The 19,179-nt window shown below is 41.3% G+C and overlaps 1 protein-coding gene across 5 annotated transcripts in view; it reads right to left on the bottom strand.

Annotated features, from left to right (window-relative positions):
- Positions 1–8,019: 8,019 nt before the first annotated feature.
- The window catches only part of LOC122808998 (ras-related protein rab7-like), an 867,514-nt gene continuing 856,354 nt past the window's right edge, over positions 8,020–19,179 (bottom strand). For all 5 annotated transcript variants that reach the window (XM_044080178.1, XM_044080177.1, XM_044080176.1 and 2 more), the window contains one exon: positions 8,020–10,344. In XM_044080178.1, the coding sequence (XP_043936113.1) occupies positions 10,243–10,344 (102 nt within the window). In that variant the 3' untranslated portion in view covers positions 8,020–10,242. The remainder of the gene's footprint in view (positions 10,345–19,179) is intronic.

Genomic DNA, 19,179 nt, shown 5'->3' on the forward strand with positions numbered 1-19,179 from the left:
GGCCCTGGCGTTGTTTTTTTAGAAATAGGTTGAGATTTTGGCCTTAGTTTTGAAGATGGCGTCGGTTTAATATACAAATCTGTAGGCCTGAAAACACCCTCAGAAGCCGGTGCCTGTACAGCGGCTCCGGACCCATCCAAGTTAGAGACATCTGCAGGTTCCATAATTGAAGCATCTCATGGCATATTGGACTCCGAATGGGTCTCAGTAGAGGCCTGCGAATCAGAAGTAGTGGGTATCAGGGGCTGCGAAAGCACCTCACTGAGTACCAGCGAACTGGCGACTGGCTTAGGAGAAGCATCATCAGCAGTTTTGGACCTCAACGGCCTGTCCTTTTCTTTGTGTTTTTTAGGTATTCCGGTAGTCGGATTGCTAACTGATGACATTTCTGGATAATTAAAGCACGAGACAAAATATTTAGAAGCAAAAATGTACCGACGTTTGATACAGCGTTGATTAAATAAAGCACAAAACCGACAGCAAGGTACGTTATGGTCAGGGCCTAGGCAAGGAATACAGTACAAATGAAAATCCTTATGAGGTATTTGCTTCCCACAAGTAATGCAATTATTAACTTTTACTGACATCGGTAAGGAGCAAGAAAAAGTTTCCCCAAGAGGGTACTTAGCTTTTTAGTTGAAGACTTCGGATCTGAAACTCGAAAATGAAAATTTCAGGAGTTGGCCGACCGGCAGTTGTGAACTGTTTCGGGCACCGCGCGGCAAGAAAGACTGATGTAATGGTGTCGGGTGCATGTTTTATACCTCTGACGACCTGACGTCATGGAAGAAGGGACAACAACCAACGCAGGACCCAAGACTTTGTTAATCACGCCAACTGAGGGCAACCTGCCAGCAGATTACTCCAAATGTAATGACTGCAACAGTGAAACACGAAGAACATTCACACACCACAAAAATAGTACTATTCAGTAGGTTCAGTCTTATCAGACATGAGGGTAGCAGTCACCATACTAGTGTCCAGCAGGGTTGTGGTAGTGGGTGACTCAGAAAGAGTCAAACATTCTGCAGATTCTTGTTGCATCTCGGTAGGAACATCCAAATCAGACTGGGCACCTTAAGATTCAGGCCTTGATTGCTTGATCTTTTTGGTCGCACGAGGGATGTCCAACGCCTAGAGTTCCACCATCTTGATTTGAGCGAGATGCTTCAGAAGCTGGGTCTCTACGTATTTAAAAGGAGATAAGTCCGGTAAAAAGAGTTTTTGGGATGAATGATTTGAATTTCTGTAATCATAGGTTCATAGATTAGAACTAGGCTAACTGCCCTTGTGAGCCATTTTAAGCCTAGCCAATTATCCTTGTGTGAGACTCAAACCCTGCACGTTGTGTTTATAAGGCAAACACCTTAACCATTAGGCCACCCTCCCAACCCTTATGCTCAGTTCCTAAACAAAACAGACACTGGGAGTGTAGGTCTTTATAAGGGATCTGCCTACCACAGTCACACTTGCTCTTTTAGCTGACATTAACAAATATTTTGTATAACATTCATGAAACAAAATGACATTAACAAATATTTTGTATAACAGACAAGAAAAAAGGTGGTTCCCAATGCAGCACTTATATGGATAAGTGCAGGCAATGGTAGCAGCAATGACAATGAGGTGTACAGACCAACGAGTGCAAAGATCCTACGTTCAGACTGGCAGCAAGATAATCTCAGGAACTTATGCTCATATATCCATTTATGTACCCATACACACATGGATTAAGGTCATATGCCCGGACGTATAGTGAGTCAGGAAGGTTTTGATTTTGACTTTGGTACACTGGCCAGATGTCAGATTACCATGGGCAGGATAACCGTCAGTACTGGAATACTGCAACAGTGATACAATGAGGGACATCTTCTAATTACACTTTTGTCACCTTCATGGACTAGGAAGATTTAATCATGTAATTACAGGGCAGAACAAATTGCAGCCTGTTTCACTTGTTTGCACATACTTCATATCCCACGTATAACTGATGCAATTCCCATTGGAAGGAGGTTACCACTTCAGTTACAAGCATATACATTTCATAGAAAAGGCCACAGGTCACTCATCTTTTCAAGGCATTAAAACACACATTACAGACATACACTGGATAGAAAGAAGTCACAAGTTATCACACATTTTCCTTCCACTGCTAATATAAATATATATATATATATATATATATATATATATATATATATATATATATATAAATTCACATAGTTTATCTGTTGTAGATGCAGCTCACGTAGCTATTAGAGTATGATGTAGAAACCAGTGGGATATTTACTCTCAGACATTACAATATAATAAATAATAATAATGCAACTATGTTCTTCTAGACACTTGCACCAAAATGCTAACCATGAATAATTTACAATAATGAAACTTTTCATTGTGTAGACGATTCAGTCATAAAAGCCGGTTTTAGAACTGTGCTGTATGCCCTACCATGACTCCTGTACCTAAGATATTCAACTCAAAAAGTTCAGTACAGATGGTGCTGGAAGGCAGAACTATCTATAGCAAACAGCCAGGATGTTACATGACAAATTACTTCTCAGAAGCCTATCAACACCAAGCAAAGGGATGCAGCAGACAGGTCATAGCAAATACATGGCTAGGTGTTATTTAGCTCAGTGAATTGGTGAATGTTGCCACAAAAAGCAAACAGGTTTCAGAAATGTTTCAAGTATAGCACTTACTAAGTATTTATTCTGATATTGAAACAGATACACACTTTACACTGGCCACATATTTGGCTTAGTTTTACTGCCCATAAATCCAGATTTGTATGTGTCCTTTAATATGATATTCAGTAAATAGATACCCAAATTAATTTAATTTATTTTGATGCATATCAATAGCAAACTTTGTTTTTTTGCTCTGCCTTTCCCAGTCAAACACCAAGCCTCCTTCCCCACTTCCACCCTAGTGGCCCATTCATTTCCTTGGATCCCCCCTTGGGGTGTGAGGTGGACAGCTGCCAAACTGATCTATTAATTTTCCCTTTCGGCCCAATAAGGGGTGAGGGTAGGGAAGTAGGGAGGGGTGGCATCACTCTTCATGGGGAATCGAGGTTTTTTCCTTTACAGCTCAACACTCTCCCTGTATTTGCCCCATCAGTGCACATGGATAGACATGCAGTAGGCTGCTATAAGGGGCATCATGTGCTTTGATGTTGATGCATGGCATGGCCTCACTGGACCTGTCCCTTTCAAGCAGCACCTCTGTGCATTCTCTGGATTCCACCAGTGACACCAACAGAGAGTATTTCAGGCATGCATACCCCACTCTCAAGAGAGGTGAGCCTTCCCCTCTGTCCTGCAACAGTCCCTCCAGTGTCTGAGCTGTTAATCAAACCCAGATCACATGGGTCTTAGGACTTTATCCTTCTAAGCCAACATAGCTGGCTCAATAATAAACATTTGGGGCATGTTTAGTTATAAATCTGGGTTTAAATAAAGAAAACTGTTAAAGAATCCCTAACTATGAAGAAAACAAATTGCTAGGCAAACATTTTTAGGTATTTTTATGCCTCACTAAAGCCCTATTGATCCTTGCACATGCCCACAAAGATCCAAAGGTAAGGTGACGTGAGGGCTTGTTAGTCCCTTCTGCAAGTGATATTACCCCTAGCAGCCTCAACCTGCCTTAAAGGTGGAGGCTTCCATCCATTTCTGTTCCCCTTCAGAGACTGCAGTTACCTGACACAATCTGGGACCCTAAGAGGTAAAGCAAGCTCCTCCTCATCACTCTTCTCCTTCAAACTATCCAGTTCTTCCAATGCCCTGGGTTAGGATCCAAACTCAAGGCATCTGGTTCATAATTAGGCCTTCATCCACTTATGGGACAGAGCTGGCTAGACAAACTCATAACATAACATTCCATCTCAGTTTAGATCAGGAAAATATTGGTAAATATCTCAAAAAACTTCTTGCTGATAAGAATTGTTTATCCTAACTCAGAACTGTAACAGACAATTTAGCTTATGGGAGATAATGACAAATCAGAATTTGTGTTGTAAGAATATATTAATTTATTGGGAATTTCAAGCTTACATATGTTAGAATTCAGCATATATGTATGTACCTGAGAAGAATAATTGGGCATAATGTATAGATTACCATTACTTACGTTTCATGGACAAACCAATGGAAATTAATTTATTAAGTTATTTTATATCTTAATAATAGTATTAGCATATCTAAGTTTCCATACAAATGAAATATGTAAATAACAGTAAAATGGTTGAAAACAAATCAATTATTTTGCATGGAGCATATTTACTTTCAGTTTAATAACCAGATTTAAGAACAAATCCACAACACTAGGCTACCTGTGAGAGGGATTAGTTTCTGACACACAGATGCCTACATGTAAAAGGTACCCGTCTTGTACCTGTAACACGTATGACCTCATGACGCACAACTAACTCTGCTGACAGTGACCTGATTTAGTGTGTGAACATCAGCCAAAGTGCTCATGGGAGAATCACACAGGCATAATCAAAGGAAGAAATAATACACAGATAATTAATTGCATACAGCAGTCAGTAAAATGCTACCAAAAAGCTAAAAAAAAATGTTATCTTCACGTGTGCAAAGTTTGAGTTTCTGCTTTTTTCATATTGTCCATTCAGCCATGACAAACAGTACATTCTCACGCTTCCACCAACTGGTGTAGTGTTGCTGTCAAGTGTCCACATTAAAGTTCAAGAATGATCTTTGATCACTTCTAGCTTATGAGTGAGAATCACTGTGCTCCATGATGTACTGTTATCGGACACCTGGGTGTCTGCATGTGCAGCTGAAATATGGACAGACTCCTAAGGTCAAACAATAGCCCTTCATTTAGTTCACATATGTTTTCACTATCGTTCTGTATAGGGAAGGCACAGAGGCAAGCTTTGACAGTAACAGTAGTCTGCAGCTATCTTTACTATTTCACACGTCTTATTGTATGTGGGTTCTGCTTATATGTATCAGGCTCAAGTTATGAACACAGAAGAAAATGCTTTGTATAAGGAGAGTGATAAAAAAAGAGATTATTCAGATTAGAGCTGACAATTAAATGGTACAAGAATGGTACATTCTCAATAGATGACAACCCCCTTTTGACTAGTATCTGGATATTGTCATTAGTTAAGTTTTCAGCAGTGTCAGTGGCACAACAGGTAGCACATTTGCATTTGGTGCAGAAGGCTATGGGGTCTATTCCCACACCAGGTAGATTGATTGCTGACACTACGGGCAGCATAACAGTGGTGCTGCCCTTCTGATGAGATGTTAAACTGAGGCTCCATCTTCTTGAGCTAGTGGTAGCTCAGGTGGATTTAAAAGATCCCACAGCACCATTCAAAATGAGTAGGGGAAGATCCTGAATGCCTTGGCCAAATTTCCCTTAGTAGTATAAATACCACCTTGGGGTCCCCCTCAAAAGAGGGTACTAGGCTAGTGGGATTAACCTGATCCAAGGATAGATGTCGCTCTAAAATGTATTTTTCTACATTACATTTTGGTATCGTTCTTAATCTCTGTCTACTTCCTGTATGCCTTTTACTATTCCCCCTCTTTAATACTACTGCTTTTTCTTTGGGAACATATCAATACATCAAATGCAATGTGGACAAACTGAAATATATTTCTCCACTGTTGTGTGACCTCAGAGTAGGTATGTTTAAATATGGTGGTGTGGGGTTAGAGGGGGACTTGCCCCCCATACACACAGAAAAAAAGGGTTCTCAAGTTTTGCCAAAAAGTACTTTTGACTAAATATTTTTGGTCAGTTTGTGTTCAACTGAAGTGCTGTTACTCTAGTTACATGAATCCTTTTTCTTTTACTGTATTTCTCTCAAATCAGTTTCCACAAGCTGATTATATGTCTAAACTATAGAAAGATTTGCCTTCTAATTTGAACCTTATTGTAAGTACTTTCTGCCAACTACATCGTATATTTTTAATACTTTTTCTAATACTCTCATTCTTGTAAAATGTAACCAGTTTCAAATTATGTAACCTACTGTGATTTACTGGAACTGCACATAATTTGCATCTTATATGAGTACTTTTATTTAACAACATGATGTGTTCTTCTTTTTAACAAATGTTAATGTCATTAACAAATGTTTAAACAAATGCATAACTAAGCCTCTTGAGTATGAATGTGAGTTACTGAGTGTGTATGTGTAGCTGTAAAAGGAGGAGAGGGAGACTCACCTCCAAAGGCCTTCTTGTAAAGGTTAAGGTACACAGGAAAAGACAAATGCCAGTGTGAGACATGGGCATGGATAGGTGGCAGGGACAGATACACAATGGCTGTCAAGCATATGTATTATCCAAAAAGAACTACTTTCCACATCAATGCATACTGAATGGGACAAGGACTAAGGAGCTGTACGACAAACTTCACTGAAGTGCCCTTTCTATGCACCTTGCAAAAAGACAGGGTGTTTTTATTTTTTTATTTAAATTTCTGCAGTTTATACATAGCTGAGATACAAAAACCAGTGGGCATGTACACATGTAAATACTGCACTGGGAACAGGACACTGACAAGCACACAATGAATATTGTGTGCACTGTTACAAAAAGGCAAGTATAAAAATGTCTCAATACATCCGAGTGACTCCTCCAGATGCATCTGCAATTAACTCCTACTGACGCCTCTATGCGTTAAATATCGCCTGTTCATATTTGTCTCAATAATTCCAAAACCATGGTTTGTATAAGGTTTTAAAAGATTTCATTTTAAAGCTTACACAACAGCAAACTCAACTGCATTAATATTTGACCTCTGTCTAGTGCAGGTAAATAGATATTATACAACGACCACCTCATTAATATTCCAAAACGTGCATGCTGATCGGTCAGCGTGCACGTTGTAAATCAGACTTATACTAATGGAAAAAGGTCTGGTCGCCCAGACTTTTTCCATTAGTATACGTCTTTTTTTTACAGCAACAGAGAACGCAATATCTCCGTTGCTATTTAGACACTGTCTCGCTATGTTAAAGGAGTTTAACATAGCGAGACAGCTTTAAAAAAAGTAACAGAAATCTTCCTTTCTCCGTTGCTTTTTTTAAAGCTGTCTTGCTGTGTTAAACACCTTTAACATAGCGAGACACTTTGTAAAAAACAATGGAAATCTTGCTTTCTCCGTTGTTTCCACCCACAGCTCTGATGTACTGCGTAAGCATACGCATGCGCAGTACATGAGAACTGCCGCAGAATACCAGACAGCTGCGGAAGGGCAGCAAGGAGGCTTTATACAATGCCATTATTTAAGAAAAGTAAGTATTTTTTTTCTTAAATAATGTCATTGTATAATAGCAATAACCCACTTCTGGGTGTGGGTAATGCTGGATTTACCCACAGTTGTCTTTGTTTGCCACTCGGGCTTCGCCCTCGTGACCAAACCACACCAACTGTGGGTAAATCCAGCATTACCCACATGCAGGCGTGGGTTATTGTTATATTAACTGCTGTTTTTATGATATTAATTTATATAGATATACTTTTCACATTTTTCTAAATATCTCAACAACTAATTAAGAGAGACAGAACTCCTTAACCTCATATGAAAGCTCTCAGCTAGACAAATGAAATGCTGCTGATAGTAAGCATGTAACTTGAGTGGTTGCTGAGATATTGTAAGTTGGTTACAAAATATTACAAATGTAATAGTTACTGTGTTTACTGTGACTTATAAAATTCAGTTTTAAGACACAGAACCTAAAGAATACTACCACTATAAAAATAGTTTGTGCTGAAGAGTTTGCCATTTATACTTCTTTCATAACCCCTATGGTTCCAGAAATATGAACATTTGTTTGAAATGTAGAACATAATTTGATTCTGTCAAAAGGCTTAGGCTCCGTCCATTGGAAGTTACAGTGCAAACTTCCTGAGCTCCATTGGAGTGAATGAGTTTTAACACGTCCTGATAGAATAATACCTATTACTTTCTGATATGACTACATCAGCCTTTATTACACAGGCAACAGAATGAAACAGAAAATAACAGTATTCTACAACTTTATTTACAATTTACTAATATGAAGGCAAACAATGGCAATACTATATTACTGAGATTTATGCTACAGTGGAAGCACTCTGTTGCTGAGATTTATACCTTATTCTTAGAATTACATCTATACTCTTGTTGCGCTGATACAGAAATGCAAAACTTAGCAAAAATTAATTTATCTGATTAGTAATCATTTTATGTTTACTGTTATGAGTTCCTAACAAAAGAATTAATATTAGTCCCACTTTAGTCTGTTTCCACTGGAGTAATAAGCCTTAAAAAGATATAACTGCCATATTACTAGAACAGTCAATGTAAAAAAAAGTACACTAATGAGTTCTGTAAAACCTGCTACAGAATGTTCAGGCGCATAACACTGACTTCCTACAATATGGTTTGATAAAAGAATGACCTCGAGTTTAATTTTTAAATTAGAATCAAAATAGCCATTGTAAATTAAAAATAAAGGAATCTCAGAAAACATTTCATAATATTGCATGAGGTTTTGGTTTCTTTGTGAAGGAAATAAAAATTTAAAATAGAATTGGAAGTGGCATGACCCATGCATGCACAGAAAATGCAATTTAATCAAACAAAATTTTCAAGAAAGCGCTATCTGGAAAGTGTAGCACTTATGCAAAGAGCTAATTAGCACTAGACAGTTTTTTTTTTTAATTTTTATCTGGCTTCCCCAGAATGTGGTTAGATATGCATCTGAAATACATGTTTTACACTTAACATTTATTTGAGATGCATTACTCTTTGCACAAAGTACCTTTTATGCCTTGTTTTGCTCCACAATATATGTATACACAAAGCCATAGCTAGGGATGGCCTGAAGAGGGCAGAATTCCTAGGCACAAACAGGGGGTTACAATCGATGCTGAAGTTGGGGTGACAACTAATAACAGTAGCTGCAACTGGGATTGCGAATTGTGGCTCATTAAATGCCAGTCAGTCTTAGTGTTATGGTGCAGCAAGGAGCCAGTAAAGCCTTTTGTTACAGTTTTTCAAAGGTATTTATATAGACACATTAACAAACACACACTGACTGTAGACCCATCTCAAAACTTTTCCAGTTTTGTAGTGCCAACTTATGCCAGCAGAGTTTAAAACTTGCAGCATTGCAGTAGAAAGCTGAATGAGCAATGCTGTAGCTACACCATGTCCAAGTTAGGACAAATCATAATGACAAATGAAGAGTGACTATCTTCTTCAAGAGACAGAAGTGGCATGAAGAAAAGCAATGCTGGAAGGAAGTCAACTAATTCATCATACCGGAAATCCTCTGCATGTTCATAAATGAATGGCATAACTCTTATGTACTGCCAGATTGGCATACTTCTACCACATGACTCCAATGTTACATAAACTGGTACATAAACTCCCCCTGTTGATTTTATATGCGTTAAACTATGAGGGTGTCTTGTATGATGCTCATTACACTAGACAGCAAATTAGGCTCCTGTGGAATAGTGCAGCTGCAACCACAAGAAAGCAACTGACTTGCTTACTTGCACACCAGAAACTGACAGAAAATATGACAGGATGTGGAACTGAGTCTGTAGAAATACAATCTTCATGATACAATCTGGTCTAATGTTGGATTATACAAACAGTAGTCTTCACAAGATACATCAAGGCTTCTTGTGATTAACGAATGCTGTTCTGTCTTACGTGGCACAATTAAGCAGTATGTCTGTCACTGCTCAATGCAAAAAAACACACCCATGAGAAACAGGAAAGAATAAATACAGTGAAATAATGAAATAATATCTATTTCAATGAACTGGAACAGGAGCAAATTTGTAAAACTGCTGTGTAACAAGGCTAAAGTATTTGTGTTCTACAACAAATGAAGGTAAATGGGAGGAGAGCTTTCCATCTGGGTGAGACCCTTAAGAAACCACTCTTCCATTATACAATAATTAAATTATACTGGTCCTTTACTCGTGTTGTATATAACATGTTATCATCTACCCTAAAAAAAAACACTATTTTGGGAGTTCAGACAGTCCAAGGTCTTGATTTTAAAACTTTTAAAACCCACCCCAATGACTTCTACAACATTTGATGGGAAGCTGGTAAATTTAATGTGATTCTCCATTTTGTAGAATGGAGCTCCATGACATTAATTGTCCTTTATTCATGAGTTGTCACAGACAGGGTTATCTTCATGCAGTCTCAAGTGCTGCATTTTTGAATACACTGACGTTAGCAGGAACAAGCCTCTTTGAATTTGTCTGGATGTTTATCAGAGCCGAGCTGGATATAATCTGCTGTTTTTTTCTCTTCTTCTTCTTTATGCTGGTCCCACTGTGGAACAGAAATGTTGTTAAGGTATTTGGACTTTATTATACAACATTAAAAACACATATTCCCCATACACCCCACTGTAGAGCATTCTTCTACACAAACCAACTAGGACAGTACTGCTCAATCCATTTGTGACTCCACTATCAAGCAGATGCTTTGACTAATGTCCTTCTATTCCAGTGCTGCAGTATTCTACACGTTGGTCTACCCTTCTTCCTCTCCAGTTCGTCCGGCCAGGATTCCAAAGATTTTCAGTCCCTCTAGGAGCGTCGGGCATCTGACATGGCAGCAGGAATGTTGGCCATAAAAGTGACGTCTGCATGCACCAGCCCCCAGAACTTTTCAGCCGTCAGTCATACGCCAGGTGCTCCTGCTTCTCGCGGATGTCAGATCAAGAAAAATTCAGTTAAGTACCCCATTGGTTCAGTCCTACTGTTACTTCTTACAGTTTGTTCATGTCATCCGGAAAGGGCAAGTGTAAGTGTGGTCGGCAGATTCCCCACAAAGACACCCACGATCAGTATCTCTTCTCTCTAGGTAGGGAACATGACCACGAGAATTGCACTATTTGTCAATCATTCATCCTTAAGACCTTACATCACCGTTTACAGACCTTAGACCTGTACTTAGAAAACCAGCGATTAAAACAAATAGCATTATGAATGGAGGCTGCTTCCAATGCCCTGTCTGAACTGCCCAAGAAGAGGGCCAAGACCTTGCGGCCTACTTCTTCAGCTGTGTCTCTACCAGCTGTTCCTCAGTCTGTGACCAACACCGACCTGGCCAAGGATTCGGCATCCACCAGTGTGGATAAAAACGGGTACCTCTGAGGAAGCCGCACAATCTCGAGCGGACAGCACATCCAGAGAGGCTACACCGGTGTCTACCTTAGACTCTGGGGGGGGAAACCAGCATTTTCTCTGGGTACGTTGGATTCCACCACAGCCATCTCTACATCAGACCCGAGGCCTTCATCTAGCCGGATGCCAGCTAGGTCTCTAAAGAAAAAAACAAAACATTTATCTCCTACTTCTGAAAGCATGCCCGGCTGGCAGGCCTTCAGCCAGAGTTTATTTAATGCCTTTATGGCTTAGGAAACCCCTAGCACTGCTCCTCCCCTCCTAAGTCCTAGTCCTGTCATTCCTGAAAGGAGGATGGAACAACTAGAAGAGGAGGAACTGTCTGATTCCTCAGAGGATTCCCTCTCTTACTCCTCTCAGATCTCTTCCCCCCGGGATATGGATCAGAGGAAGGCTCTATTGAACCAGACTCCCCTGTGGAGGATTTAAACTTTGGAGAGACTAACAAAAAGATGAAAGACCATTTTAAGTGGGAAGCCACAGATATGACTGAAGGACAGAAGAGGTTTTATGACCTGATACAGATGGACTCCCCCAGTCCTTCTGCTATCCCTCCTATTCAACTGGCATTCCTGGATGCCTTTGCCTCTCCATCCATCAACCCTGACTCCCAACTCCAGCTCCTCAGAAAGTGGATAGACTCTACAAAGTCCCTGAGGCAGAGAAATTTCTGATTAAGTGCCCTCTGGTGGATCCAGCCACTATCTCCATTTCTATTGATAGGGCTTCCAAGCTTCTCCCTACCACTAACATTCCTCCTGCTGACAAGGACAGCAAGACAATGGAAAGGTTGGGAAAGAAAATTTACACTTCTGCTACCCTGTCATTCAGAGCCACTAACTATCAAACTGACATGACCAAATACTCCTTAGCATTGCTGGACAAAGCCACTAAGGAATTAGTTGACATCCCAGACTGTGCAGCCAAAGTTTCCTTTACCTCCCTGCTAGCCCTCACCTCTCAGGTGAATAGACACTCCTTAAGATGCAGCTATGATGCAGCTGAAGCCTCAGCTAGGTCAGCTACATCAGCTTCTGCACTCAGAAAATACTCATGGCTACATCCTTCAGTCCCTCCCCGATGACTTCAGGGCCAAACTTACTGATGCTCCTTTGGATCACTCTGCCCTGTTTGGTGAAAAAGTGGCTGACCTATTTAAGTCCCTGCAACAGAAAGGCAAAGAATTACAGGACCTAAAATACCTGCTAGTCTTGTCCATCCCTAAGTTCCATAGAAACTACCCAGCTAAGACTAAATTCATCAGGAAAACCTCTAGGCCAATGGCTCCCTTCAGGTCGAGGAGACCCCCTAGAAGACAGCCCCCACTGACTAGAGCTTCTCCTTCCACCAAAGGCCTCCCTTTCCAGACAGGGCAGATAGTGTCTGACTGCCTGCCAAGCTTTCACCCCACCCCTCCCTCAACCCTTCCCCTGTCTGACCGTCTCTCTCACTGTCTCCCTGCATGATTACTCATTACCTCAGACAAGTGGGTTCTGTCCATCATTCAGAACGATTACTTTATGGGCTGGATCATCCCTCCAAAAAGGCTGGCCATTCCTCAGCCATCCGCCAGTCAGTTACCCCTCCTAAGACAGGTACTGCAAACCCTACTAATCCTAGGCACTACAGAACCAGTGCCTACAGAATCAAAAAGAAAAGGATTCTACTCCAGAATCTTTCTGGTGTCCAGAAAGGACAGACCATGGAGACCTACACTAGACCTCTCTCATCTCAACCCCTTCTTAAAAGTTCCTACCTTCAGGATGCTCACTCTCCCTAACCTCTTTCCCCTCCTCTTACCTCAGGTATTCACGGCAACCCTGGACATAAAGGATGCCTACCTTCACATTCCCATGAAGTCCACCTTCAGGAAATACCTCAGATTTCTAGCATGCTCATCCCATTTTCAGTTCTGTGCCTTGCCCTTTGGGCTTTCCACTGCTAACAGGGTATTCACAAAATGTCTGGCTCCAGTTATAGCTTACTGCAGGACAAAGGGCATCCAGATATTCCCCTACTTAGATGACCTTCTAATACATGCAGATGACCAGAATACTCTCCTTCTTCATACCCAGGCCCTTCTACTCCTCCTGCAGACTCTAGGATTTCGAATAAACTTCCCAAAATCCCACCTGGAACCTGCTCAGGACATTGTCTTCCTGAGTTGCAGAATCTTATGAAGGCCTTCCTACCACCAGAGAAGGTGGTGTCCCTGTCACACCACTTACTTGATGCCCTTCAAGCATCAGAACCGACAGCAAGGCAATTTCTGAGACTTCTGGGTTACATGGCAGCCACCATACCCATGTTGCCCTTAGCAAGACTGCACATGAGGAAACTACAGTGGTATCTTTGGTCAGTGTGGACTCGGCATTCCCATCCCCTAGAGTTCAGGGTCCCCCTCCTTCCCTGCTTGAAACAGGAATTGCAATGGTGGGTGGCTCAGGTGGCCTAGAACCCAGGCCTCTCTCTACACACACCCACACCTTCCCAGACCATGCATACAGATGCTTCAGATCTGGGATGGAGAGCAACTCTAGGGCAAAGAAAAATGCAAGGTTTGTGGACAGTTAGACAAACTAGACTACATAAACATCAGAGAAATGAGAGCAATCCTTGCTCTACAAGCCTTCCAACCCTTTCTAGAACAAGGCCTTCTCAAGATATTCATGGACAACACCACAGTCCTGTGGTATTTCAACAAACAGGGAGGGATGAAATCATACCTTCTTTGCAGGCTAGCTCTGCAGCTGTGGGATCTGGCCACCTCTCAGGGAATTCCACTACAGGCAGCCTACATACCGTCCCTGCACAACTCCCAGGCAGATTACGTAAGCAGAACACTATCAAACAACCAGGAATGGATGCTTCAAAGAGATGTTTTCCTGAATCTGGTCCACAGGTGGGGTATACCTCAAATAGACCCGTTCACCTCCTCCACAAACAGGCAACTTCTTGGTTACTGCACCAGGACATATGACCACAAGGCACTGGCAACAGATGCCTTCTCAATGTCTTGGAAAGGGAAATTTCTGTATGCATTGCCCCCTTCCCCTTGATTTAAATGGTGCTGCTGAAAATTCAACAGGACTCACCAAAAATCTTGCTGGTGACTCCCAACTGGCCAAGACCGCACTGGTTCCCCCTCCTCCATTTCTCCAAGGGCAATCGTCACAAGTTACCCCCCTCAGTGGACCTGCTCACACAGCACAAGGGGACTCAGATACACCCACAGTGGGAATCCCTGCACCTCACCCTGTGGCTGATTGGATTCTGATCCCCTTCAGACACCTGTACAATGAGGATGTGCTAAATGTCCTGCAGGTGGCCAGGAAACCCAACACAAGGAAATCCCATCTCTCGAAGTGGAAAAGGTTTTCCATTTGGTGTTACAAAAGACAGCTGGACCCTCTAAAAAGCGACATTCCTCTTATCCTGTCTTACCTCTGTGAACTAATGCAGACAGGGCTGGCTTACTCATCCTTAAAAGTGCATTTGTCTGCAATCTCTGCCTGCCTTCCTCTGGATCCCCCCCTTGCATCCAGACACCCCGCTAAACTTTTTCTCAAGGGGGGTACTGCACTTGAGACCACCCAGGAAACCATACCCTCCTCCCTGGGACCTAAACTGTGTGTTAGAAAAACTCACTTTAGCCCCCTTTGAGCCAGCAGACAAAGGTCCCATTAAATTTTGCACATGGAAAACTATTTTATTGGTAGCCTTGACCTCAGCCAGAAGGGTCTCAGAGCTGCAAGCTCTTATGGCTCCACCACCCTTTTTAGTCTTCCATCTGGACAGGGTGACCCTCAGGACTAACCCGTCACTCACACCGAAAGTAGTAAATGACATATCCTTGAACCAGGCAATCTACCTGCCTACCTTTTCCCCCAACCCACAGGGGGATAGTGAGAGAGTACTTAATTTCCTAGACGTACACAGACAACTCAGGTTTTATCTACATAAAACCACACCTTTTAGGAAATCCGATCAACTGTTTTGTCTCCTTCCACCCCAGAGCCCTGGGGAACGATGTGACCAAACAGACCATTTCAGCCTGAATCTCCAGAGCCATTCTCTTCTGATACCTACACCATGGAAAGACCTTGCAGGGCAATGTCAAAGCCCACTCCTCTTTAAGGGGCTAGACACCAACACCATACTTGAGGCAGCTGGTCCTCTGTGTAAACCTTCACCAAGCACTACAAGCAAGACCATATCTCCAGAGCCAGGGCTGGGTTTGCCACTGCTATCCTACATAGATTCCAGGAAACATCATCTAGGCCACCACCCAATCCTCAGTGAGCTTTGGTACTCATCCACATGTAGAATACTGCAACATTGGAATAGAAAGATATGGGAAAGTTGTGTAAAATCTAACCATAATCATAGATGTCCTTCTGTTCCATGTTGCAGTATTCCTTCCCTCCCTCCTACCCCTCTTGTCAGACAACACTTGCTCTCCCGGGTGACACTGGACAGGCTATGCCCTTATAGGACTGGCTCCGACTGGGGCTTCTTACATTCTGAGGGCTGGTGCGTGCAGACGTCACTTTTATGACCCATGTTCCTGCTGACACATCAGACGTCTGATGCACCTAGAGGGGCTGAAAAATCTTTGGAATCGTGGCTGGACGAACTGGAGAGGAAGAAGGGTAGACCCACATGTAGAATACTGCAACACAGAAGAGAAGAACATCTATGGTTAAGGTAAGATTTTACACAACTTTCCTTTCAGAAGGTAAGTACACATTCTTTGTTAAACCACAGAAGGAGCAGAAGCTAAGGCCAACTTCATTTTCTCATTAAGCAATGAAGCATCACCAGTAAAGGAATCTGGACATGTTTAATAATCAAACTCATATACTGTACTCTGGTTTGTAGCAAAACTAAAAGAATCATTTAAAGGAAGTTTATCAGAAATATCTAGAGACAAAAGCAAACTCACAAAACTGATATTAGAGTCAGGATAAATACAAATAGCATTCCATTTTCTTTAATCAGGAACAGTACCATGTTTAACACTGTAGTTTATCTGCAGCAAAATTATCAATGTACACCTATAGAACTTAAAAAATATCTAACATCTTCCAAGCAACCTGATTTTGCTTTTTTATTATGTTCACAAGTTTCACCACATGGTATTATAAAGATTTGTGAAGTCTGATTCAGTGAATGCCAGTTCCTCAAGAAACCCGCTGCTAATGTTTTATAAAAGAAATTCTCTGACTTTGGAGTATGCTGGATGGAAAATAAAAAAATAGAAAGTTCACCCCAGGGATCACTCCAGTGGCTCTACTTGATAGAGGCACTGGGAACTAACAGCGGCATGATGCCAGGGCACTTCTATGGGCTAGGCTTGTAAAGGCTCCAGGGCCGTAGGCCTAGTACACACCTATAAACCTATGAACCCTTGCTTGCTTCAGCAAGAATGCTGACTTTAGAGCTTAAATACAATAATGGGGAGGGTGTCCAATGATATACTCCTCCACATTGCAGGTACTAGAGAGTTTGTCCCCCTGCATGAAAATGTTTTTTTGTGACTTTTTTCCTCATTTGGATTTTCAGGCATTTTCTCTGTTTTGTTGAGAGACTTTTCAGTGCAGAATTCTCAAGGCACTGGTCTTCACTAAATTAAGCATCCAACAAGTAGCATGTATCCTGCAGTGAATTTATATGATGTTCTAAGCAGTTTCACATTTATTTATGCATTTGTTTATTTATTGTGTAACCTGCAGAACTGAAGTCCTGAGAGTTCAAGTGGTTTAGAGGGGTCAGTATCACACCAAGAATGTTTGTTTGTCGCTTTGATAACTGACCCACTAGCCTTTTGGTTACTTATCCGCTGCTGTTGCTGCTGCTGTACCCACACCAATAAATCCCTGACTTTGCAAAACATTCTTGCTTTTGCCTCAATTTTGTCCTGTAAAATTGTTTTGATTTTCTGGTAAATCATGGAAGATTACAGTCAATAATGCCAGTCATTAGAATTCCATACTTCTTACTGTTCAAAGAGTGCACTTTGATGCAAAACCTGTTGTTCTAACACCATTTAAAATGAAGTAGTGTAACATTTAAAAAGTGTCGCTAATTTTGGGCATTTGTCTCTCCATTATACTTGTTTTTTTTTACAGAATTCCTGAGCAAAGTTAAGAGGTTTGGCTGTTGCTATTAATCTCACTTGTTCTGGTGTTGTTTTAGGACTTTACATAAACTAGTAAAGCAGGTGCTGACATTATTAACATAGCCTGTCATTACTGAAATGATGAATGAAGCAACACAGCTGTTTATCAAAGCAATAGATTTCAAGTTTTCAAAGCACCCAGTACTAGAAGGACTAAGCTGCCAATTGCCAAAACCACAATTAAACTTTTTTAAGATGATGCCATATAGCTGGGAAACTGTTTACTTTAGTATCATATACCGGACATAAAAATAGGGAAGATGACCACTTTTTCCTCATTTCTTAGATAAAAAACAACAGAATAAAGTAATGCATGTAGCTTTCAAACTTTGTCTTCCTCTTGTCTGTATTTATAAACTAATTTTGCAGTGGATGTTGAAAATAACTACAGCTTGTCCCTCTCATCCAGTGCCACATTAGGACAAATCAAAATCACAGCTGTAGAAGGCTGGGACTTGTTAATTTTACTTAAGCTAGGATCAAAAAATTTGATGAGCTTGGTTCCCAAATGCAACATGGTTTTGAATTCAGCATGGAGACCATACCTCTCAACTGTCCAAATTTTCACAGAATGTCCAGATTTTTGCCTGATATTTTTGGTCTATTCCTCATAAAATTTGTGATTTTCTGACAAATTACTGGGATGATCTGAGGATTAAAGTCACTAAATGACGACACACATTTGAGTTTCAGACTTTAAATCCTTCGGAAAATGTATGTTAACACAAACACTGTTACTCTAGCTACTTTCTAAGTTTATAAGAACAATATTTAAACTCTATCCCTTTTTGTGGGCCTTGAAGAAGGTTGCCTCCTATTCCCTTTCCTATGCCTGGTAGAGGAAGGGGTGGTCGTAGAGGGGACCCTTCTGACACAGGATGTTTTAGCAGGGTAATTTCTATAGTAGTTAGGTAGGGGGAGACATCAGCAGGTGTTTAATATCCTGTATTTCTTTGCTCTTCTCCTGTAGATTTTTAAATAGCTCAGCAGACTGCTTACCAAACAGAAGATTATTATCAAGAGGAGCATCTAGGATTTTGGACTTAAAATCCTCTAGTAGTGGTTGGAGCCTAAGCCAGGAGTATTTACTCAGAACTGATGCAGTTACAGCTGATCTAGCAGAAGTCTCTGCTGCATCACAACTGCATCTGATGGAGTGCCTGGCCACCTGGAAGGCCAGGGATAGCTTAGATAGTACTTCAGTTTTGTTAGGGGAGTCAGGCAGGGAGTTCAGATGTCTAGAGGCTTGGGATACCAAGTCCATGGCATATTTTACCATACGTATTTGGTAGTTAATTGCTCTGAAGCCCAGGGTGAAAGAGGTGCAAGTCTTCTTGCCCAGCCTATGCACAATTTTATTGTCTTTATCTGAAGGTAAAAGAGATGAAGGGAACAATCAAAATTGTCTATCTGGGGGGCAAAGCTATAACAGCAGGGTGCACCAAGGGGGGTTTTACTAGGAATTTGTGGTCATCAGGCACTTTAAAGAAATGGTCTGGTCTCTTTGGGGCAGGTAGCTGAGAGTCAGGGTTCTTAGAGCAAGAAGCAAATGCCTCAAGGTATGCAGGGATCACTGGAGGAATGGCTGATGAGGAGGGTGCAACAACTCAAAGTATCTTTTTTGAGTTTCTGTAATTTGGAAAGTATCCGATTTGAAGTATTCTTTCATCTTAGTGATGGTTTCCCTAAATGGTTATTGCCTCTGGAGGGGATTCTCCTTTAACAGAATCCTCATCTGGAGAATAATATTCCAGGGGGAGGCTATTTGGGATGAGTAGGCGATAGACTCCTCTG

The sequence above is a fragment of the Protopterus annectens genome, chromosome 8.part0, assembly GCF_019279795.1.
Source record: "Protopterus annectens isolate FY-2018-M chromosome 8.part0, PAN1.0, whole genome shotgun sequence".
NCBI classification, from domain to species: domain Eukaryota; kingdom Metazoa; phylum Chordata; order Ceratodontiformes; family Protopteridae; genus Protopterus; species Protopterus annectens.